The sequence below is a fragment of the Euprymna scolopes genome, chromosome 27, assembly GCF_053919585.1.
Source record: "Euprymna scolopes isolate OS-2025 chromosome 27, ASM5391958v1, whole genome shotgun sequence".
NCBI classification, from domain to species: Eukaryota; Metazoa; Mollusca; class Cephalopoda; order Sepiida; family Sepiolidae; genus Euprymna; species Euprymna scolopes.
The window spans coordinates 23954173-23979862 of record NC_136508.1 but is presented as its reverse complement, the minus strand read 5'-3'; the positions used below and the strand labels follow the sequence as shown (position 1 = coordinate 23979862).

Sequence of the window (25690 nt, the reverse complement as noted above, 5' to 3'; positions counted from 1 at the left end):
TTCTAAGCCCATGAATCTACACTGTGTAGAGACAACTCCCTGGACTTAGGGTTATTTGCCATAACTTTACTAATGGAAGCTGCCAACCCCCAAAACATTTGTATTTAGTCACAACTTATGAATGATCAGAGTCTTGTAACTTTCATGAATAATTATTTTTTAATTTATAAGAAAATGACCACTGGCTTGTCTTTATTTGTTTATTGCCTGTCGAATTAAAGGGGCAGTTAATTTCAGATTTACCCTGACTCCCAGACGGTGAAGTCATAGACCAAGCCATTGTGAGGAAAGAACTCAGCACAAAGTCGAAGCAACGTACGGCCAGCCAAAGTAAACAGTGGTGCCAAACAGACTTAAGGTTGTGCACGTTTTGTGGAAAATTATATTTGCTACATGTAAAATAATGAAGTATATATGTTTACATTGTCAAAGAACTCTCGTCAGAAATTGCTAAGGAAATAGTGACTATTCTACAAAATCACTCTGTAGCTTGCTACATGTTTTGCTGGTGTATATGAATCGGAAGAGAGTGAGTTGCACAAAGAACTGAATATATCTCTAGTCGAAGTCAGACCACCCAAGAGATATTTTCTTTGTTTATAAATAAAAGTATTACCTTGAATGGGGAGAGTATGCTGGAATCGGCCTTTGTGGAAAAATATATTTCCCAAAGGTTATTTGCATCTCTGACTAGAATTGAAGATATATTTTATTTGTTTAAAAATATGAGTACTTTATTGAACGAGGAAGTCATGCTCGGACCGACTTGCTTGGGAAAGTAATTTTCATGAACAGGCTCAAGATAAACCTTTATGAATAGGTACCATCTGAATGTTGTTTTTTGATCAACCTCTGGGTGGTCGAATTGTCATCGTTAACACAAGACAACAATGAATAACCATATTTGTCCGCTTGGTCCAGACAAAGGAAAAACATACCTTTTTAATAGAGACAAATAGGTCTGTCACTCTTCTGATCTATTTCTTCCAATTGTCTCTCTTTGCAAGACTGCTAAATACCAAGTCCATTTTATATAAACTCTATTCTCGACTTCCCATTGGAGCTGATATATTCCGTGCTAACTTATCCAACTCCTCCATTCTGACTTACTCAACTCTAAAATGAATAGGCACCATCTGGATGTTGTTTCCTGATCAACCTCTGGGTGGTTGAATTGTCACAAATAACATAAGACCAGAATAAGTCAGGGTTAAAAAGATTCCAAGTTTTGAGTTGTAAGATACTTTAGTTTCAGAATAGAAGAGAAAACTTGCTCCAAACCAAGTGGCAGTATCAATCCAGAGAAGCTTTGGATTGTAAAAGCTAACACGAAGATGAAGAATTAGCTAATCCGAAGAAGTCTTGAGTGGAGTTCGTTCTCATATGAAGACAAACAACTGTGTGAGAATTCTTAAGACATTCTGTATATTTGTGGAGTGATTCCGGTTTCTGATTGTTTGCTAGCAGGGCGCGGCACCATTTGATTGTTCAGTTCCTAACACCCCTGTCTATAAGTAGAATCTTCCAATATTTTATAATCATGCCCTCATTATAAAACAAATATATTGCCACATCAGGAGATGGGAAGATAAGCGGTCATAACCAGCTTTCCGGAGGGGGAGGAGGAGGAGAACTAAAAATGGGAGTTAGAGCTGAACGTTTTAGACAGTTTATTTTATTCAGAGCTGCCAAGAAGTTAGGCCGATGTACCTCTCTGGGTAGATCAGATTCCTTGGGGCTCTTGGCTGAAATAGTGTATCAGTTTCATTTGTGGGTTCTGCCTGGTTAGGCCAAACTCTTATTTCGAAAGTCGGCTAATCCACATTGGGAAATGTAAAACCACTTGAAACATCCTAAGAACTGTTTATTTATTAGCTTTCCACAGAAGAGGCATTGCGAGTTTGTCTCTGCTTTATCATTATTTTCATGGCAAGTGCTTATCTGATCTCCAATCTATAGTATCCTCTTGTCAGACTTTCACAAAAAACACTCAACTAACTACAACCACTATCAACAATTTCCCTCGCTGTCTGTCTGTGCATAAATCTAAATGCAGATTCCATGAATAAAGCTTCTTTCCTAGAACTTCCCATCTGTAGAACACTGTTCCGCTGGGCTGCTTCCTGGCCGACTACAATATCGTAGCCTTAAAGTCCAATGTAAACAAATTCTTATTAAACCGTCTTCTTAAATAATGAAATTCTATTCAACTTACACCATTAACGATTACTAAACTACTACCTAATATTGATTAATCGTTATCCTCAAGTGACCCTTGAGCCTTGATAAGTGGTAAAAAACTTTTGGAAAGAAAATGAAAATCCAAAATAGGGAATCCCTTGGAATTTGAGTCTTTTGTTTTTCGTCATCAGTAAGAGCATTAAATCCGTCTTCCAACCGCAGCCTGAATCACTCTCCATTAATTTTTTTTTTTTTTGAAAAGTTATAGTGGAATCTGATTGTGGCCCAAGATGTTCACATTCCTAAAATTTGAGTTTATTAATATATATATATATATATATATATATATATATATATATATATATTTGAGTTTATTAAAATATATATATATATATATATATATATATATATATATATATATATATATATATATATATATATATCAGTAAGACGACTAAATTCTGTTTCCAATAAACTTTTTTTTATGTGTTACTGTTTTACTGACTTTCTTCAGTGAAGAGCTGCTATACATCGAAATTACAAAGCGGTCTTTTCTCGCACCCTCATAACAATGATCATATATTGCTATAAATATGTCTGAATACCAATAATAAAATTACATTGTAAGAAGCAATCTTTAATTTACTCTTTGAGTCCAGCATCTCTTTGCAGACAATTTTATTTTTCCCTGTTTCTTTCGAATGTCCCCCTTTTTATGTAACATTTTATTGACTTTCTTTGAAGAACTGCTGTACATCGAAATACAAGTTCCTTTCTCATGCCATTACAAAAATCATTATTTATATATATATATATATATATATATATATATATATATATATATATATATATATGAACTCTCCCGTCGATTTCGACATATGAGATTTCGCCACAACAACTAAGTTACTCGGAAATCCACACAGATGATTTGTTTATAGTGGTGAAGGCTTTGTGTAGAACCATCCACATTTTTGGTATTACTGCTATTAGAGGGAGAATTCCATCATTGCAGAGCTGACAACAATCTTTTGATAGCACAATGAGTGTAAAGATCACAGCCAGTGTAGTCAATTATGGGATTATTGGATTAAAATAAGGACAGCTTAAAAGGACACAAGAAAGACTGAAATTGGGTCATTGCATTAAAATAAGTAAAACCCAAAATCGAACTTGAAATTGGATTATTGGATTAAAATAAGGAAAACCTATAGACACACACACACACACAAACACACACACACACACACACACACACAACAAAAAAAAACAATTTGAAATTGAATTATTGAACTAAAATAAGGAAAACACAAAAACACAAAAACTTGAAATTGGGTTATTGGATTAAAATAAAGTAAACCTACACACGCACCAACCCACACACAACACACACACACATACACACACACACACACACACACACACACACAAAACAAAAAAAACAACTTTAAATTGGATTATTGGATTAAAATAATGAAAACCAAAAGAGACATAATAGAACTTGAAATTAGATTATCAAATTAAAATAAGAAAAACCCAAAGAGACACACAAAAAACTTTAAAATTGGATTATCGGATTAAAATAACGAAAACACATTACAAAAAGAAATGAAAATACTTACTTGCATATTTTATTGTACCTGAAAATAAAATAATACAAATTTTATTTCGGCATTTTTCATGATAAACAGCAAATCTCAATATTTACATTATCACTTGTTATGTTTGATGACCTTGAAACCGTTTCAAGGTCATCCCTAGTAAAACACCAACTGTGTAAAGAGTCGGAAAATGGAAATAAAAAATCTTGATAGTAGTGTCTCCCACACAAAAGTTGTGTTACGGGCGGAAATAAATGAAATATTGAGATAATAGAAAGGTCACCAGGTAGCAGGTGCTACCTAAAACATAAACAGATTTTCGTAAATGCAAAAACGAGAATTTTTTAACAAATCATTTTATACAAGAGATAACAATATAAAAGTGGCTTCCAGTCATTCGTACAAACAAAGAAAGTTGGTATATATATATTATTTAATTGAAATATATATATTATTTAATTGAAATATATATATTATTTAATTGAAATATATATATTATTTAATTGAAATATATATATTATTTAATTGAAATATATATATATTATTTAATTGAAATATATATATTATTTAATTGAAATATATATATATTATTTAATTGAAATATATATATTATTTAATTGAAATATATATATTATTTAATTGAAAAATATATATATTATTTAATTGAAATATATATATTATTTAATTGAAATATATATATTATTTAATTGAAATATATATATTATTTAATTGAAATATATATATATTATTTAATTGAAATATATATATTATTTAATTGAAATATATATATTATTTAATTGAAATATATATATTATTTAATTGAAATATATATATTATTTAATTGAAAAATATATATATTATTTAATTGAAATATATATATTATTTAATTGAAATATATATATATTATTTAATTGAAATATATATATTATTTAATTGAAATATATATATTATTTAATTGAAATATATATATTATTTAATTGAAATATATATATTATTTAATTGAAAAATATATATATTATTTAATTGAAATATATATATTATTTAATTGAAATATATATATTATTTAATTGAAATATATATATTATTTAATTGAAATATATATATATTATTTAATTGAAATATATATATTATTTAATTGAAATATATATATTATTTAATTGAAATATATATATTATTTAATTGAAATATATATATATTATTTAATTGAAATATATATATTATTTAATTGAAATATATATATTATTTAATTGAAAAATATATATTATTTAATTGAAATATATATATATTATTTAATTGAAATATATATATTATTTAATTGAAATATATATATTATTTAATTGAAATATATATATTATTTAATTGAAATATATATATTATTTAATTGAAATATATATATTATTTAATTGAAATATATATATATTATTTAATTGAAATATATATATTATTTAATTGAAATATATATATTATCTAATTGAAAAATATATATATTATTTAATTGAAATATATATATTATTTAATTGAAATATATATATATTATTTAATTGAAATATATATATTATTTAATTGAAATATATATATTATTTAATTGAAATATATATATTATTTAATTGAAATATATATATTATTTAATTGAAATATATATATATTATTTAATTGAAATATATATATTATTTAATTGAAATATATATATTATTTAATTGAAATATATATATATTATTTAATTGAAATATATATATTATTTAATTGAAATATATATATATTATTTAATTGAAATATATATATATTATTTAATTGAAATATATATATTATTTAATTGAAATATATATATTATTTAATTGAAATATATATATTATTTAATTAAAATATATATATTATTTAATTGAAATATATATATATTATTTAATTGAAATATATATATTATTTAATTGAAATCTATATATTATTTAATTGAAATATATATATTATTTAATTGAAATATATATATTATTTAATTGAAATATATATATATTATTTAATTGAAATATATATATTATTTAATTGAAATATATATATATTATTTAATTGAAATATATATATTATTTAATTGAAATATATATATTATTTAATTGAAATATATATATATTATTTAATTGAAATATACATATTATTTAATTGAAATATATATATTATTTAATTGAAATATATATATTATTTAATTGAAATATATATATTATTTAATTGAAATATATATATTATTTAATTGAAATATATATATTATTTAATTGAAATATATATATATTATTTAATTGAAATATATATATTATTTAATTGAAATATATATATTATTTAATTGAAATATATATATTATTTAATTGAAATATATATATTATTTAATTGAAATATATATATATTATTTAATTGAAATATATATATTATTTAATTGAAATATATATATTATTTAATTGAAATATATATATTATTTAATTGAAATATATATATTATTTAATTGAAATATATATATATTATTTAATTGAAATATATATATTATTTAATTGAAATATATATATTATTTAATTGAAATATATATATTATTTAATTGAAATATATATATTATTTAATTGAAATATATATATATTATTTAATTGAAATATATATATTATTTAATTGAAATATATATATTATTTAATTGAAATATATATATATTATTTAATTGAAATATATATATTATTTAATTGAAATATATATATATTATTTAATTGAAATATATATATTATTTAATTGAAATATATATATTATTTAATTGAAATATATATATATTATTTAATTGAAATATACATATTTTTTAATTGAAATATATATATATTATTTAATTGAAATATATATATTATTTAATTGAAATATATATATTATTTAATTGAAATATATATATTATTTAATTGAAATATATATATATTATTTAATTGAAATATATATATTACTTAATTGAAATATATATATTATTTAATTGAAATATATATATTATTTAATTGAAATATATATATATTACTTAATTGAAATATATATATTATTTAATTGAAATATATATATATTATTTAATTGAAATATATATATTATTTAATTGAAATATATATATATTATTTAATTGAAATATATATATTATTCAATTAAAAAAATATATTATTTAATTGGAATTCATTATTGAGATGAGTATTATTTATTAATTTATTTTATTGCGAACTATTATCCTCATCTTATCACCTGACGAAGGCCAGAGAAATAGTTGGCCGAAACGTCGTGAAACAACATCTAAGTAAGATGAGAATAATAGTCTGCAATAAAATAAAACAAGGAAAGTTGGGTTAGTATTGTCACGTGCAAGAACGCGTCTAGACAATATATATTGGAAAAAAAATTAAAAGAAGTTAAGGAGAAAAATAAAAGAATTTATTGAACAGGTAAACAGTAAAAACAAGGGAGATAAATCCGGCTTTAGGTTAATCTAGCTTTTACGCAGTGTAAATAACAATCATGTTTGAGAAATAATAATATTACTTTAGTCAAAACATAAGATCAGAAAATCAATATTTACCAAGAGCCCAGTTCTTTGTGAGGGCGTTTGCAATTGGCGTGTTTCAGAAATTCTTTATGGCTAGATTTATCCCAGGAAAAATAAGCCAGAATCATAAATAGTTGAAAGATTGCCCTAAAATAGCGTTCATTCTGAGAGCTGATTTCATAACTGAAGTTATGACACTATTAGCGCCTATTTACAGTCATTGAAAATGAAACATTCTAGAATTTCTAAAATGGAACAGTACAACTTGGTACTTTCTGGGGCCCTTGTAAAAAAACCCAACACTTTTCTGTTCGATTATAGAACTCTCCAGGAACGCTTAAAAAGAATCAATTTATTTTCTAATTATCATGTAATGTATTTTAATAGTAAAAGTTTTATATTATTATACAGGGTCTCCCAATAGAAGCTGATGATTAAAAAAATAATAATAATTTTCTTAATTTTTTATATATATTTTTTTATTTTTTCAAATCATCTAGATTAACCCTTCCAAGGTCGTCATGAGTCGTTACACTCCCGACGAGCCAATATTAATTGTAGAGTCGTATTTTCGGTTGAATGAGTCAATATCAGAAACTCAGAGAATTTCGACGAAATCAACACAAGAAATTCCCCTTCTTCCAATGCAATAAAAGCTATGGTGGCTCGATTTCATGAGCAAGGGTCTGTATGTGACCTCTCGTAATCTGGTAGACCCTGTACGGCAAGAAGTGATGAGAATCGTCAGAGATTAGCAGAAAGTGTGGCCGAGGATCCATCCACATCAGTAAGAAGGAGATCAAGTAAAATTGGGGTCTCTCGATCAATTCCAGCAGGACGGTGCAACGGTGCATACGGCACGAAAAACATTAAATCTACTCCAGGACATATTCAGCAACCGAATAATTTCTAGTGGCTGTGAGATAAATTGGCCACCCCGCTCGCCAGATCTCACATGTGCAGATTTCTTCCTTTGAGGTTACTTCAAAGAACGGGTATACGCAAACAAACCAGCCACAATAAATGCCCTTAAAAATAATATAGAGGAGGAAATTAGGACCATAAGCCTTGAAACATTAAGTGATCTGCTGGACAATGCCCTGCAGAGAGCACAAGAGTGTGAAAATGAAAATGGTGGACATTAGACCTTGTGAAAAACATACCCTAGATTAAGTTGCGGAAATAAAATTAGAATAAGTAGACTATGATATCGTAGTATATCTCAAAAAATCACGGAGAAGCTCATCTACCTACATATGAAAATTGGTAAGCATAACTTAAATATTGAGGAAGTTAATCAAATTTTAAATCCGTTAGCTTCTTTTGGCAAACCCTGTATATTATAAAAATATTTTGTATAATATAAAATATGTTATATTATATAATATATTATAATATTCATTCTATATTATTTATATTTGTATATTTTTTATATTTATATTATATTTTATATTATTAATTATGTAATTGTTACTTCTTAATATTTTAAAGAGGAAAATGTGCTGTTTATTTCATTGAAAATATTTTTTAGTTCACACGTTTCTGTGAAAACTTCCTTGAGGAGTGAAGAAGAAAGTTAATTCAAACAAAGCAGAGAAGGAGAGAGTATGGCAATTATGCCATTTCTTTTTTAGCGTTCGTAGGAATCAAGATTCATTCACCACAAACTTACTTTTTCAATTGAATTATATAATAGGAATTGTCTACCTTAAATATGCAAATAAATAAAAATCAAAAACGAAAATGAAGGCTGCATGAGGCTATAACATAGATAAGATATATTTTACTAAAGCTACTATAAATGCTATAAAGAACTAAAAGATACTACAAAGTACTATATAGTATCAAAAGATATCATAGGTACAATCTATATAATTATAAAACTCAAATAACCTTGTAACGGGTGTTGTACCCCAACATTTGGTTTATAACTTCCGGTTGCGCATGCGTACATAAACAAATAATCAACGCGACAATAGAATTATTGTTTTACTGTGTACGTTTTCAGCGTCCCAATTGTTTTTTTTTTCGCGTTTAAATTATGCAAATAAACAATCGTTAATACTTTCTGCATTTTTTACATTGTTCATTTCCGTATTACGTTTAATTTATTTCAACGCAATTTTCTTACAAATAAATTTACTTTACTCGGTTGACAACCATAAGAGCATTTTGCAACGGCGATTTATCCACCGCCTTCATTTTTTTTATAATTTATTTTCCATTTTTAATACACCTTTCTTTAAAAACATTCATACATTTTCTTCTACACTACCAACATAAATAGATTACCCCGAAAATGTTTTTTTTAATTTTCGTTACAAATGAATAATCAATGCGACAATAAAACGTATTGTTTTATTATGTATGTTTTCAGTGTCCCAATTGTTTGTTTTTTTTTGCGTTTAAATTAAAAGATATATCAAAATTTAACTTTAAGTATTATGGTATCTGTTCAGTGCACATTTACCTATAAGTATGGCAAACCACTTATAATTCAATGGCTGTAAGTTTGTTTGTTTTTTTCAAAAATTATAAGCAGGACGACTCATAGTTTTGTCATTTAAGTATACTTTCATAGAAATGTTTCCATTATGTCACAAAAAACTATTTTCTTTACATCACAAGTGTCACGCTCATACACTAATTCCATAGCTAATATAACATACTGACCCAACGGGTCACGGGTAGTCTAGTAAAGTACTAAATCTTTTAGTACTAGAAGTGCTAAACGCACTATTATGAATTAAAACGTATGATAAATACTATAAAAAACTAAAAAGTCCAAAAAGGTAGTATAAAATACTAAAAGGCACTAAATCTATCCATATATATTAAAGGCAAAATGTGTGTGTTTTGTGTGTGTGTGTGTTTTGTGTGTGTGTGTATGTGTGTGTGTGTGTGTGTGTGTGTGTGTGTGTGTGTGTGTGTGTGTGTGTGTGTGTGTGTGTGTGTGTTTCGCAAAGACTTTCGACAGAGGCGACGGATTTTCACCAGATATATATCATTTTGAAGCTCGAACCTTCGGACGACAAATATCGAAAAATTGGCTAAAAACATTAATTCCTTTACCCTCAACGGGGCACTTTTCTACAGGGAGGGTTAGCGTTCCTTCATTACAATCTAGGCAAATACGCATGCGCAAAAGACGCTGGTTTTTGAATTAGTTTAATTATTATAAAAAGCGACCTAGATGCGGTCATGACACAATTTTAAAAGTGGCAGCTTTGTTATCTTTAGATTGCAGGTTCGATCTCAGGTATCAGATAATTTATTTTTCGATTTTTAAACTTTTATTACTGAAAAAGGGTTATTTATGCGATTTTTCGCCTTCGCTATTTTTTTGTTTTTTGATTAAGAAGTTTTAACATCGTTCGTTTTGCATCACATTCATTTTTTTTTTAGTTTTTTTTCCCCGCCACGTTCGCGTTTTTTTGTTTTTGTTTTTCCAATTTTAAGAAATTTTAACATCGTTCGTTTGCATTACGTTAGTTTTTTGGGGTTTTCTTTTTGCTGTTTTTCCGATTTTTAAAGAAGTTTTAATATTGATTTTTTATATATAATATTTAAACACGCTTATTCTTTATGTTCCATTGCGTTTTGATTTACCCCTCCCCCAACACACACCTCTAAACACCTAGGCAACGCCGGGTACCCCCGATAGATAAAATATAAAGACGTCACGTTTTTTAAAACCTATTTTTCTCCGCCAGTCTGCTACCACGTTTTTTTAACACCTCTGCCTACTGTTGTTTTGATCCCCCCTGGCTATTTTTTTGGGGGGGTCCTTACTACACTACTTACACACACCCAGACACCCCTGCTATAGTTGTCTTGACGCCCTCCCCTTATGGATCCTTACTACACCACCGAAAAACCCAGGCAACACCGGACACCCCCACTAGTCTACTTATAAAGTACAAAAGGCATTACCATGAACTAAAAGGTATCATGGTCCTGGATATGACCTAAAACTATATCCGATGGTGAGGCCCCACCTTGCGGGCCTTGGGGAGTGTGGAGCCACCCTTTAATTGCCATTGCTCCAGGTCCACTCTGACCCGGAGTGGTAGTACCTGTTAGGGTCCCAACTATGGGTGAAATAGAATCCGACTTAAAAAAACAAATATACTCCATTACAAATCGTTCCTCAAAATAACTAGATTCGGCATTAAATAACCTGAAAAAGGTTGATATGCCGTAAAACAAAAACAACCAACCAACCTAAAAGGTATAATAAAGTATTAAAAGTCCTATAAATACTATAAGATAGTAAACATTTTTGTGCAAGAGAAAAGAATATAAACGTTACTTTCAGTCATTTATAAAACCTTTTGAAATAGAATTTTTAAAGAAATTCAGAGTCAGAGCCAATTCCTACCAATTTTGAAGAGATAAGTAATCACGGCGGTGCCAACACACATGAGGCCAATGACCACTTGGAATCCTCCTATCGCATAATACTCAACTGAAAAAAAGAAGAAACAGTTGTTTATTCAAACAAAAAGGTGTGATACTACACAAATGATGGCATGACATTCTTGTGACATTGTTGTGACATAGGTGTGACATTGTTGTGACATAGGTGTGACATAGGTGGAGATCTTGTGGTTAGAGTTATACCCAGGTATAAAATTTCAAAATAAAAAAGAAATGAAATTGTTGTGACATAGTTGGCGATGTTGTGGTTAAGGTTAAGGCATATAATTTAAAAAAAAGAAAAGAAATTGTTGTAACGTGGCTCGTAACATAACGTTCAGGCCATCTTTGCTTGGGCCCTACGTACCGTTCATAACTTTATGTGCATATGTATATATATTAATATTTTTTACTCATGTCCAAGTAACCTACATCTAAAATTTCAAGTGTTTAGATCCAAAATTGGCGGAGGAGTTTGGTAGAGTCTGCAAAAGTCAACTCTTTAAACTTTGACCTCTTGAAAATAAAATTTGCGCCCAAACACTGATTAAAAAGCTTCCTGCATGTCTGAATACCCTTTATGTAAATTTTCAAAATTGGCTGAATAGTTTGCTAGAGACCGCAAAGTTAAAATCTTTTGAACTTTGACTACTTGTCAGCCAGATTTTCAGCCAAAAACCGATTAAAAAGCTTGCCCTATGTCTGAATACACTTTATGTAAAATTTTAAATGTTTAGACGAAAAATTGGTTGAGTAATTTGGTAGAGATCACAGAGGTCACATTTTTTAAAACTTTGACCCTAATTTTGAATCCTAAACATTTATTGTTTTGGGCTCAAATCAAATTAAAAAGTTTGAGCCAAGTACAAGTAATCTACATCTAAAATTTCAAGTGTTTAGACCTAAAATTGGCAGAGGAGTTTGGTAGAGTTTTCAAGGGTCAAATAATTGAACTTTGACCCATTTACAGCCAAATTTCTGACCGAAAGCCTCTTAAAAAGATTTTCCCAAATCTCAATACCCCTTATGTCAACTCTCGAGTCTGTAGACTGAAAATTGACAAAGTAGTTTGGTAGAGAAATGTACACACACGGACACACACAGAGACATTTTCACTTTTATAGATATATAGATAAATATACGTGTCCGTATCGGTGTATCGTCTAGTGCTATAAAATGTTCTAATAAATGTGTGTACACAGAGTGTATATATGTTTGTATATACGTGTCACGGTCATCTATATGACGTGTATATATGTGTTCGTTTATGACCGTCTAACATTGTGATCTTCTAATCTGGTTTTTCTATTGTTCATTGTATTGATGCGTGTGCAACACTTACAACATTGGTGATATATTAACAGATGCAGTTTAACAACAGAAATGCAGCATTTACAATAGCAAATAACTCCCTGCGGTTTTACATCGACTAATGGAGAAACATACCTAGACCATTCTTGGTCTTTATTTGATGGGTCCTCAGAAAAGCTGCAATTAAAGATTCGTACAACTCAAAGTCTCGGTGGTACTTACAACAACTTCATTCCAGATGTTTGCCCCAGTGGAAAGTCGCAAATCTAGTCCCAGACTCTTACATTCGACACCTTCCCTTACTGTGAACAATTACCGTGGACAGTCTTTCTCCCCATGGCCACCGACTCGGTCTACTCTGTCTGACTCTCAACTCTTTCCTGTTAGTATTACATAATTATCTTTTAGTACTTTTTAGTATTTTATAGTATTTATAGGATATTAAGGACTTTATGATATCATTTAGTTCATAATAATACATTTTGTAGTTTATAAGTATTTTATAGTATTTAGAGGATATTAAGGATTTTATGATATCATTTAGTTCATAATAATACATTTTGTAGTTTATAAGTATTTTATAGTATTTATAGGATATTAAGGACTTTATGATATCATTTAGTTCATAATAATACATTTTGTAGTTTATAAGTATTTTATAGTATTTATAGGATATTAAGGACTTTATGATATCATTTAGTTCATAATAATACATTTTGTAGTTTATAAGCATTTTATAGTATTTATAGGATATTAAGGACTTTATGATATCATTTAGTTCATAATAATACATTTTGTAGTTTATAAGTATTTTATAGTATTTATAGGATATTAAGGATTTTATGATATCATTTAGTTTATAATAATACATTTTGTAGTCTATAAGCATTTTATAGTATTTATAGGATATTAAGGACTTTATGATACCATTTAGTTTATAATAATACATTTTGTAGTTTATAAGTATTTTATAGTATTTATAGGATATTAAGGGCTTTATGATACAATTTAGTTCATAATAATACATTTTGTAGTTTATAAGTATTTATAGTATTTATAGGATATTAAGGACTTTATGATACCATTTAGTTCATAATAATATATTTTGTAGTTTATAAGTATTTTATAGTATTTATACGATATTAAGGGCTTTATGATACCATTTAGTTTATAATAATATATTTTGTAGTTTATAAGTATTTATAGGATATTAAGGACTTTATGATACCATTTAGTTCATAATAATATATTTTGTAGTTTATAAGTAGATTAAATTGCTATTAGTATTTATTTAAATAATCTTTTAGTACATTTTAATGTTTTGTAGTATGTATAGGATATTTGGGACATTATTATACATGTAAGTTTATGATAGTACATTTGGTAGTTTGAAAGTAGATAATAAAGTATTTTATAATATTTGTAGGATATTTAGTACTTTATGATACCTATTAGTTCATATTCGTGCCATTAGTTTAAAAGTAGATTTGGTTCCTATTAGTATTTTTAACAATCGTTTAATACTTTTTAGTATTTTTTAGCATTTAAAGAACATTTAATATTTATTATACCTTTTAGTTTATAATAGTACCTTTGGTTGTTTATAAACAGATTTAGTGCCTATTAGTATTTTATAATAATCTTTAAGTTCTTTCTTGTATTTGATAGTATTTATATGGTATTTAGTAATTTTTGATACCTTTTAGTCCATACTAGTACTTTTCGTAGTTTTAAAGTAAAGTTATTTTAATAAACTTTTAGTATTTAGTATTTTATAGTATTTAGAAGATATTTAGTACTTTATGATACCTTTAAGTTTATAATAGTACTTTTGGTAGATTATAAATAGATTTAGTGCCTATTAGTATTTTTAAATAAACTTTTTAGTATTTTATATTATTTATAGGAAATTAAGTACTTTAAGATACTTTTAAGTTCATTATAGTAGCTTTGGTAGTTTAAAAATAGATTTAGTATTTATTAGTATTTTGTAATAGTTTTTTGTATTTTTTAGTATTTTAAATATAAATAAATTAGTATTTTATAGTATTTATATGACATTTAGTATTCATGATACCTTTTAATTCCAAATAGTACCATTGATTATTTATAAGTAGATTAAGTGCCTGTTAGTAATTTATAATTTTCTTTTATATAACATTTGGTACGTTATATACCTTTTAGTCTATAATAGTACCTTTGGTAGTTTAAAAGTAAATTTATAAATCATTTTGTACTTTATAATACTTTTATTTCGAAATAGCACTTTTGGAAATTTATGAGTAGATTTAGTGCCTATTAATATTTCATAATAATCTTTTAGTACATTTTGTTATTTTAAGGACATTTACTCTTTATGATTGATATCTTTTAGTTAAAATATTACCCTTCGTAAGTTATCAGTAGAATTAATGCCTATTAATACTTTTAGTATTTTATTATTTATAGGACATGTAGTACTTTATGATACTTTTTATTTCATATTAGTACCTTTTCTAGTTTAAAAGTAGATTTAGTTCCTTTTAGTATTTTATAATAATAATGTTTTAGTACTTTTTAGTATTTTATAGAATTTGTAGGGCATTTATACTCTGTGATATCTTTTAGTTCACAATGGTACCTTTCGTATTTTGTAAGTAGATTTAATGCCTATTAGTATTTTATCTTTTAGTACTTTTTCGGTTTTTACAGTATTTATCAGACATTTTTATATAATTTGATACTTTTAGTTCATAATAGTACGGTTGAGAATTTAAAAGACGATTTAGTGCCTATTATTATTTTATAATAATCTTTTTGTAGATTTTATTATTTTATAGTATTTATAGGACAGTTACAACGTTATGATACCTTTTAGTTCATAATCGTACTTTTGGTAAGTTAAAAGTAGATTTTGTGCCTACTAGTATTTTATAATAATCTTTTTGTACTTTTTAGTATTTTATAGTATTTATAGTCCATTTTAATACTTTATGATACCTTTTTGGTTGATTATAGTACCATTTGCAGTTTATAAATAGATTTAGTTCCTATTAGTACTTTATAATAACCTTTTACTACTTTTTAGTAGTTCATGGTATTTAAAGGAAATTTTGTATTATACTATAACTTTTAGTTCATAATAGTTCCTCTGAGTGTTTAAAAGTAGATTTAGTACCAATTAGTATTTTATAATAATATTTTAGTACATTTTAATATTTTATAGTATTTATAGGTCATTCAGTAATTATGATACATTTTAGATACACACCCTTATAACCGCGAAGATCAGAAGCATGGTTATGAAATCCTGCCCCATCCTCCCTACTCTCCTGACCTTGCACCCTCTGACTTTCACCTCTTCCCAGCTATGAAGTTGTTTTTGAAAGGAAAGCGTTTGCAAGATGATGCAGGCCTTGATTTCTGAAAGTCACGTTGTGGTTGGAGGACCAATCTGGGGTGTTCTACGAAAACGGTCTCCAGAGCTGCATCAAACGATGCGATAAATGCATAACTCTAGGTGGTTCCTATGCAGAGAAAGATTAATAACTGTGCCAAGTTTCGTTTCTGTACTGCTACGGGAAGTGGGCCAGGGGCATTACTTATTGCACGCCCAACGTATAGGTCATTCAGTAATTATGATACCTTTTAGATTTTTGTGGGGACATACACACCCTTAAATTACCATTAGCAAATCTAGACCGCTCAAAAAGAGCTATCCGGTATAGATAGGTGACAATCCTATAGACCAAGCCTTCTCAACGTGTATTCAATTGAAAAATTCGAAGTCCAAACAAGAGGGGATGTAGGTATAGATAGGTGAGAATCCTATAGACCATTCCTTCTCAACGTGTATTCAATTGAAAAAATTCTAAGTCCAAACAAGAGGGGATGTAGGTATAGATAGGTGAGAATCCTTTAGACCAAGCCTTCTCAGATTGTATTCAATTGAAAAATTCTAAGTCCAAACAAGAGGGGATGTAGGTATAAATAGGTGAGAATCCTATAGACCAAGCCTTCTCAGATTGTATTCAATTGAAAAATTTCTAAGTCCAAACAAGAGGGGATATAGGTATAGATAGGTGACAATCCTATAGACCAAGCCTTCTCAGATTCTATTCAATTGAAAATTTCTAAGTCCAAACAAGAGGTGATGTAGGTATAGATAGGTAAGAATCCTATAGACCAAGCCTTCTCAGATTGTATTCAATTGAAAAATTCTAAGTCCAAACAAGAGGGGATGTAGGTATGGATAGGTGAGAATCCTATAGACCAAGCCTTCTCAACGTGTATTCAATTGAAAAATTCGAAGTCCAAACAAGAGGGGATGTAGGTATAGATAGGTGAGAATCCTATAGACCAAGCCTTCTCAACGTGTATTCAATTGAAAAATTCTAAGTCCAAACAAGAGGGGATGTAGGTATAGATAGGTGAGAATCCTATAGACCAAGCCTTCTCAACGTGTATTCAATTGAAAATTTCTAAGTCCAAACAAGAGGGGATGTAGGTATAGATAGGTGACAATCCTATAGACCAAGCCTTCTCAGATTGTATTCAATTGAAAAATTTCTAAGTCAAAACAAGAGGGGATGTAGGTATAGATAGGTGAGAATCCTATAGACCAACCCTTCTCAGATTCTATTCAATTGAAAAATTCTAAGTCAAAACAAGAGGGGATATAGGTATAGATAGGTTACAATCCTATAGACCAACCCTTCTCAGATTGTATTCAATTGAAAAATTTCTAAGTCCAAACAAGAGGGGATGTAGGTATAGATAGGTGACAATCCTATAGACCAAGCCTTCTCAACGTGTATTCAATTGAAAAATTCTAAGTCCAAACAAGAGGGGATGTAGGTATAGATAGGTGAGAATCCTATAGACCAAGCCTTCTCAACGTGTATTCAATTGAAAAATTCGAAGTCCAAACAACAGGGGATGTAGGTATAGATAGGTGACAATCCTATAGACCAAGCCTTCTCAGATTGTATTCAATTGAAAAATTTCTAAGTCCAAACAAGAGGGGATGTAGATATAGATAGGTGACAATCCTATAGACCAAGCCTTCTCAACGTGTATTCAATTGAAAAATTCTAAGTCCGAACATGAGGGGATGTAGGTATAGATAGGTGACAATCCTATAGACCAAGCATTCTCAACGTGTATTCAATTGAAAAATTCTAAGTCCAAACAAGAGGGGATGTAGGTATAGATAGGTGACAACCCTATAGACCAACCCTTCTCAGATTGTATTCAATTGAAAAATTCTAAGTCCAAACAAGAGGGGATGTAGGTATAGATAGGTGAGAATCCTATAGACCAAGCCTTCTCACATTGTATTCAATTGAAAAATTCTAAGTCCAAACAAAAGGGGATGTAGGTATAGATAGGTGAGAAACCTATAGACCATGCCTTCTCAACGTGTATTCAATTGAAAAATTCTAAGTCCAAACAAGAGGGGATGTAGGTATAGATAGGTGACAATCCTATAGACCAACCCTTCTCAGATTGTATTCAATTGAAAAATTCTAAGTCCAAACAAGAGGGGATGTAGGTATAGATAGGTGAGAATCCTTTAGACCAACCCTTCTCAGATTGTATTCAATTGAAAAATTCGAAGTCACAACAATAGGGGATGTAGGTATAGATAGATGAGAATCCTATAGACCAAGCATTCTCAGATTGTATTCAATTAAAAAATTTCTAAGTCCAAACAAGAGGGGATGTAGGTATAGATAGGTGACAATCCTATAGACCAACCCTTCTCAGATTGTATTCAATTGAAAAATTTCTAAGTCCAAACAAGAGGGGATGTAGGTATAGATAGGTGACAATCCTATAGACCAAGCCTTCTCAACGTGTATTCAATTGAAAAATTCTAAGTCCGAACAAGAGGGGATGTAGGTATAGATAGGTGAGAATCCTATAGACCAAGCATTCTCAACGTGTATTCAATTGAAAAATTCTAAGTCCAAACAAGAGGGGATGTAGGTATAGATAGGTGAGAATCCTATAGACCATGCCTTCTCAACGTGTATTCAATTGAAAAATTCGAAGACAAACAAGAGGGGATGTAGGTATAGATAGGTGAGAATCCTATAGACCAAGCCTACTCAACGTGTATTCAATTGAAAAATTCTAAGTCCAAACAAGAGGGGATGTAGGTATTGATAGGTGACAATCCTATAGACAAAGCCTTCTCAGATTTTATTCCATTGAAAAATTTCTAAGTCCAAACAAGAGGGGATGTAGGTATAGATAGGTGAGAATCCTATAGACCAAGCCTTCTCAGATTCTATTCAATTGAAAATTTCTAAGTTCAAAAAAGAGGTGATGTAGGTATAGATAGGTAAGAATCCTATAGACCAAGCCTTCTCAGATTGTATTCAATTGAAAAATTCTAAGTCCAAACAAGAGGGGATGTAGGTATAGATAGGTGAGAATCCTATAGACCAAGCCTTCTCAACGTGTATTCAATTGAAAAATTCGAAGACAAACAAGAGGGGATGTAGGTATAGATAGGTGAGAATCCTATAGACCAAGCCTACTCAACGTGTATTCAATTGAAAAATTCTAAGTCCAAACAAGAGGGGATGTAGGTATAGATAGGTGACAATCCTATAGACCAAGCCTTCTCAACGTGTATTCAATTGAAAAATTCGAAGAAAAACAAGAGGTGATGTAGGTATAGATAGGTGACAATCCTATAGACCAACCCTTCTCAGATTGTATTCAATTGAAAAATTTCTAAGTCCAAACAAGAGGGGATGTAGGTATAGATAGGTGAGAACCCTATAGACCAAGCATTCTCAGATTCTATTCAATTGAAAAATTTCTAAGTCCAAACAAGAGGGGATGTAGGTATAGATAGGTGACAATGCTATAGACACACCCTTCTCAGATTTTATTCAATTGAAAAATTTCTAAGTCCAAACAAGAGGGGATGTAGATATAGATAGGGTAGAATCCTATAGACCAACCCTTCTCAGATTCTATTCAATTGAAAAATTCTAAGTCCAAACAAGAGGGGATGTAGGTATAGATAGGTGACAATCCTATAGACCAAGCCTTCTCAGATTGTATTCAATTGAAAAATTTCTTAGTCCAAACAAGAGGGGATGTAGGTATAGATAGGTGAGAATCCTATAGACCAAGCCTTCTCAGATTGTATTCAATTGAAAAATTCTAAGTCCAAACAAGAGGGGATGTAGGTATAGATAGGTGAGAATCCTATAGACCAAGCCTTCTCAGATTGTATTCAATTGAAAAATTTCTAAGTCCAAACAAGAGGGGATGTAAGTATAGATAGGTGAGAATCCTATAGACCAAGCCTTCTAAGATTCTATTCTATTGAAAATTTCCAAGTCCAAAAAAGATGTGATGTAGGTATAGATAGGTGACAATCCTATAGACCAAGCCTTCTCAGATTGTATTCAATTGAAAAATTTCTTAGTCCAAACAAGAGGGGATGTAGGTATAGATAGGTTAGAATCCTATAGACCAAGCCTTCTCAACGTGTATTCAATTGAAAAATTCGAAGACAAACAAGAGGGGATGTAGGTATAGATAGGTGAGAATCCTATAGACCAAGCATTCTCAGATTCTATTCAATTGAAAAATTCTAAGTCCAAACAAGAGGGGATGTAGGTCTTGATAGGTGAGAATCCTATAGACCAAGCCTTCTCAACGTGTATTCAATTGAAAAATTCCAAGTCCGAACAAGAGGGGATGTAGGTATAGATAGGTGAGAATCCTATAGACCAAGCATTCTCAACGTGTATTCAATTGAAAAATTCTAAGTCCAAACAAGAGGGGATGTAGGTATAGATAGGTGAGAATCCTATAGACCAAGCCTTCTCAGATTGTATTCAATTGAAAAATTTCTAAGTCCAAACAAGAGGGGATGTAGGTATAGATAGGTGACAATCCTATAGACCAAGCCTTCTCAACGTGTATTCAATTGAAAAATTCCAAGTCCGAACAAGAGGGGATGTAGGTATAGATAGGTGAGAATCCTATAGACCAACCCTTCTCACATTGTATTCAATTGAAAAATTCTAAGTCCAAACAGGAGGGGATGTAGGTATAGATAGGTGAGAATCCTATAGACCAAGCCTTCTCAGATTGTATTCAATTGAAAAATTTCTAAGTCCAAACAAGAGGGGATGTAGGTATAGATAGGTGACAATCCTATAGACCAAGCCTTCTCAGATTGTATTCAATTGAAAAATTCTAAGTCCAAACAAGAGGGGATGTAGGTATAGATAGGTGAGAATCCTATAGACCAAGCATTCTCAGATTGTATTCAATTGAAAAATTTCTAAGTCCAAACAAGAGGGGATGTAGGTATAGATAGGTGAGAATCTTATAGACCAAGCCTTCTCAACGTGTATTCAATTGAAAAATTCGAAGTCCAAACAAGAGGGGATGTAGGTATAGATAGGTGACAATCCTATAGACCAAGCCTTCTCAGATTCTATTCAATTGAAAATTTCTAAGTCCAAACAAGAGGGGATGTAGGTATAGATAGGTTAGAATCCTATAGACCAACCCTTCTCACATTGTATTCAATTGAAAAATTCTAAGTCCAAACAGGAGGGGATGTAGGTATAGATAGGTGAGAATCCTATAGACCAAGCCTTCTCCGATTGTATTCAATTGAAAAAATTCTAAGTCCAAACAAGAGGGGATGTAGGTATAGATAGGTGAGAATCCTATAGACCAAGCCTTCTCAGATTGTATTCAATTGAAAAATTCTAAGTCCAAACAAGAGGGGATGTAGGTATAGATTGGTAAGAATCCTATAGACCAAGCATTCTCAACGTGTATTCAATTGAAAAATTACAAGTCCAAACAAGAGGGGATGTAGGTATAGATAGGTGAGAATCCTATAGACCATGCCTTCTCAACGTGTAGTCAATCGAAAAATTTCTAAGTCCAAACAAGAGGGGATGAGGTATATGTAGATGAGAATCTTACAGAACAAGGCAAGTCAACGTGTATTCAATTGAAAATTGCTAAGTCCAAACAGGGGTGGACGTAGGTATAGGTAAATGAGGAGCTACTAGACCAACACATGTCAAGTAGTATTCAATTGAAATTTCTAAGTTCAAAACAGTGTAAGTAAGTGTCTGGAAGTGCCCGATCGACGCCTACTGCCATGTTGGGTGCATGTAGGCGTAGCAAAATGCCTTCTAATCTGCTACGCACATCGGGACTTAGTTTTTTTTCTGTCCTTTCTCTGCACCGTGTAGGTTGGCGTCTGGATGTGCCTCATCGACGCCTACTGTTACCTGGGATAGCAAGACGGGGAATAGGGATAAAGAATAAGAAAAGGGAGATAGACAGATCTAGATAAATACAGAGGTATAAAGAGAGGCAGGCAAGGGAGATACATTTCATGATTCAACTTATATGCTAATAAGAAATAGTTGGTGTATCAGGAACACAAGCATTGTTTTTACTGGTTAATTTTACATCAGAATACACTTGTAGATTTTATGTAGCTTTTTTTCTATAGGGAACATGCAAATAGCACACATAACATCTAGACATATAAATATATACATAAAACAATTATAGTTATGAGATATATCTGAACTAATCCAAAAAGACAATAATGATGAATATCATCACTTACCTTGGAAAATTATCCAGGCTGTATGCCTACTCACATTCCATCAAACACCAGGAAATCATGAGCCATTGCTTGGTTGATTTTTTTAATTTTTTTTATTTTTATTTTTTTCATACACATTTGTAATTGTGTCTTGCTTTATCAAGTATTTTTGTAGTTAATCTGTGGTATTGGGAGAGGTGTTAACATGAATCAATTTTGCTTAACATTTTTGATTATGTATATTTTTTCAGTTTACAGAGTCATTGCAGTACCAAGTCTGACACTGTAATTGCTTGAAAAGTATTGCATTGGGAAGGATTCTTTTTTGTTTCTTTTTTTTTTTTTTGAGGTGTGCAGGAATTTCAGTAGGGGAAGTTTCTACTGATTTCAGATTCCAAGACAGCAAAGTTGTATTTTATTGTTTGTGCATTCTTTTATCAAGTTTTTACAGATGTTTTTGTGTTATGAAAGTGAAAATGAATGAGTTGCAAAGATATTTACATTTTTGAATTCTTTTTTTAATTCTTCATCTTTTTTGTTTTAATGTCCCAAGAGTGAACCAAGACGGATGAGTCTTATTCAGCAAAGTGGAAAAAAACAGGTTACCTTTGGTTGTCCTCAATGGATTTGTCCATAGTATAATGTGTCCAAGTTATTGCCCTAATAAAGTGAGAACCATACCCCAAAACTAATGCAGAACTCTACTTACGTATTGCACAGCTACAAGAGTTAACTCGTCTAGGATAAGTGCCATATAAGTTTGCAGAAGTCACTATATAGCTCTATTTATTAACTCATATGAACTTAAATTGCTGAACATGTCTCAAAAATTTTCTACAGAGGTCTACTTAGAAATGAGCACTCTCAAAGACAATTTATCTAACATAATTTTGAAATATGTTTTATAAAGTTACCATAGAGCTCTCAAATATATTAGGCACTCAAATAAGAAACTTGTTTTAAATACTTGTCATATATATATATATATATATATATATATATATATATATATATATATATATATATATATATATTAAACACTTACAGTATATCTATACTTACATATTGACATTTAGGTTTTCAAAACATACTGCAGAGCTCTTCATGTTTTCTGAATTTTATTCTTTCGTCTACTAATGTATTGAGCACTCTTAAGTATATTCGTGTAGCTGAATTGCCATACATGTTTTTTGAAAGTCTATATTTAGCTCTACTAATGTATTGAACTCTGTCAAAATAAATTTATGCAGTTGAAATGCCATATCTGTTTCTCAAATGTTTTATTTAGCTCTACTAATATATTGAGCACTCTGGAAGTAGATTTGTCTAAAATAATTGCCAAAATGTTTCCAACTCTTACTACAAAGCTCTATAAATGCATTGAGCACTCTTAAAGTAAAATCGTCTTGTATAATTAAACAAAGCAATTTTTAAATTTACTACACAGCTATATAAAACTATGGAGCACATGCAAGAATCATTGGTAAATATATAAATCACATAATTATTAGAAGTTATTTTTTTAATTGAAATACATATATATATATATATATATATATATATATATATATATAATCTATATATATATATATATTCAAGGGAGACAATTTGTATATAGATCACATAATTATTAGAAGTTTTTTTTATTGAAATAAATAAACATATATATATATATATATATATATATATATATATATATTCAAGGGAGACAATTTGATATAGATCATATAATAATTAGAAGTTATTTTTATTAATTGAAGTAAATATATATATATATATATTTATTTCAATTCAATCAATGAGACATAGAGCAATAAAGTCATGTTATTTAGATTTTTACTTAATAATAACACTTTAAAATAGTGCTCAAAACTAGACAGAGCTGATATTATAAAACGTTTATTTTATTACAGGATAAGTAAACATTAAGATTAAACTAGAGTTATATAAGAGTGCTCAATTAGACATAGAGCAATAAAGACATTTTATTTAGATTTGTACTTAATAATTACACTTTAAATAGTATTCAAAACTAGACAGAGCTAATATTATAAAACATTTATTTTATTACAGGATAAGAAAACATTAAGATTTAACCAGAGTTATATAAGAGTGCTCAATAAGACATAGAGCAATAAAGACATTTTATTTAGATTTTTATTTAATAATTACACTTTAAATAGTGCTAAAAAAAGGGAGACAATTTGTATATAGATCATATAATTATCAGAAGTTATTTTTTTTATTGAAATAAGTAAATATATGTGTATATATATATATATATATATATATATACATATATATATGCAAGGGAGAACATTTGTATATAGATCACATAATTATTAGAATTTCTTTATTTACTGAAATATATATATATATATATATATATATATATTCAATTTTTATTTATGTAATTTTATTACAGGATAAATAAATATATAGAATTTACCAGAGTCATATAAGAGTGCTCAATGAGTCCTAGAGCAATAAAGACATTTCATTTAGGTTTGTACTTAATAAATACCCTTTAAATAGTGTTCAAAACTAGACACAGCTGATATTATAAAACGTTTATTTTATTACAGAAAAAATAAACATTAAGATTTAACTAGAGTTATATAAGAGTGCTCAATTAGACGTAGAGCAATAAAGACATTTTATTTAGATTTGTACTTAATAAATACACTTTAAATAGTGTTCAAAACTAGACAGAGCTGATATTATAAAACGTTTATTTTATTACAGGATAAGTAAACATTAAGATTAAACTAGAGTTAAACAGGAGTGCTCAATTAGACATAGAGCAATAAAGACATTTTATTTATATTTGTACTTAATAATTACACTTTATATAGTGCTAAGAAAAAGGGAGACAATTTGTATATAGATCACATAATTATTAGAAGTAATTTTTTTAATTGAAATATATATATATATATATATATATATATATATATTCAAGGGAGACAATTATTTAAATAGATCACATAATTATTAGACCTTATTTTTTTATTGAAATAAATATATACATATATATATATATATATA

General features: G+C 28.9%; 1 protein-coding gene across 1 annotated transcript in view; it reads right to left on the bottom strand.

The window, feature by feature from the left end:
• Positions 1-23599, bottom strand: part of LOC145248795 (uncharacterized) — a 35200-nt gene extending 11601 nt beyond the window's left edge. Inside the window, exons 1-3 of the mRNA XM_080110450.1 lie at positions 22664-23599; positions 11696-11782; positions 3801-3818 (exon numbers count right to left, since the gene is read on the bottom strand). Coding sequence (XP_079966576.1) covers positions 3801-3818; positions 11696-11738 — 61 coding nt within the window. The 5' untranslated portion in view covers positions 11739-11782; positions 22664-23599. The remainder of the gene's footprint in view (positions 1-3800; positions 3819-11695; positions 11783-22663) is intronic.
• Between the last annotated feature and the right edge of the window lie 2091 nt (positions 23600-25690).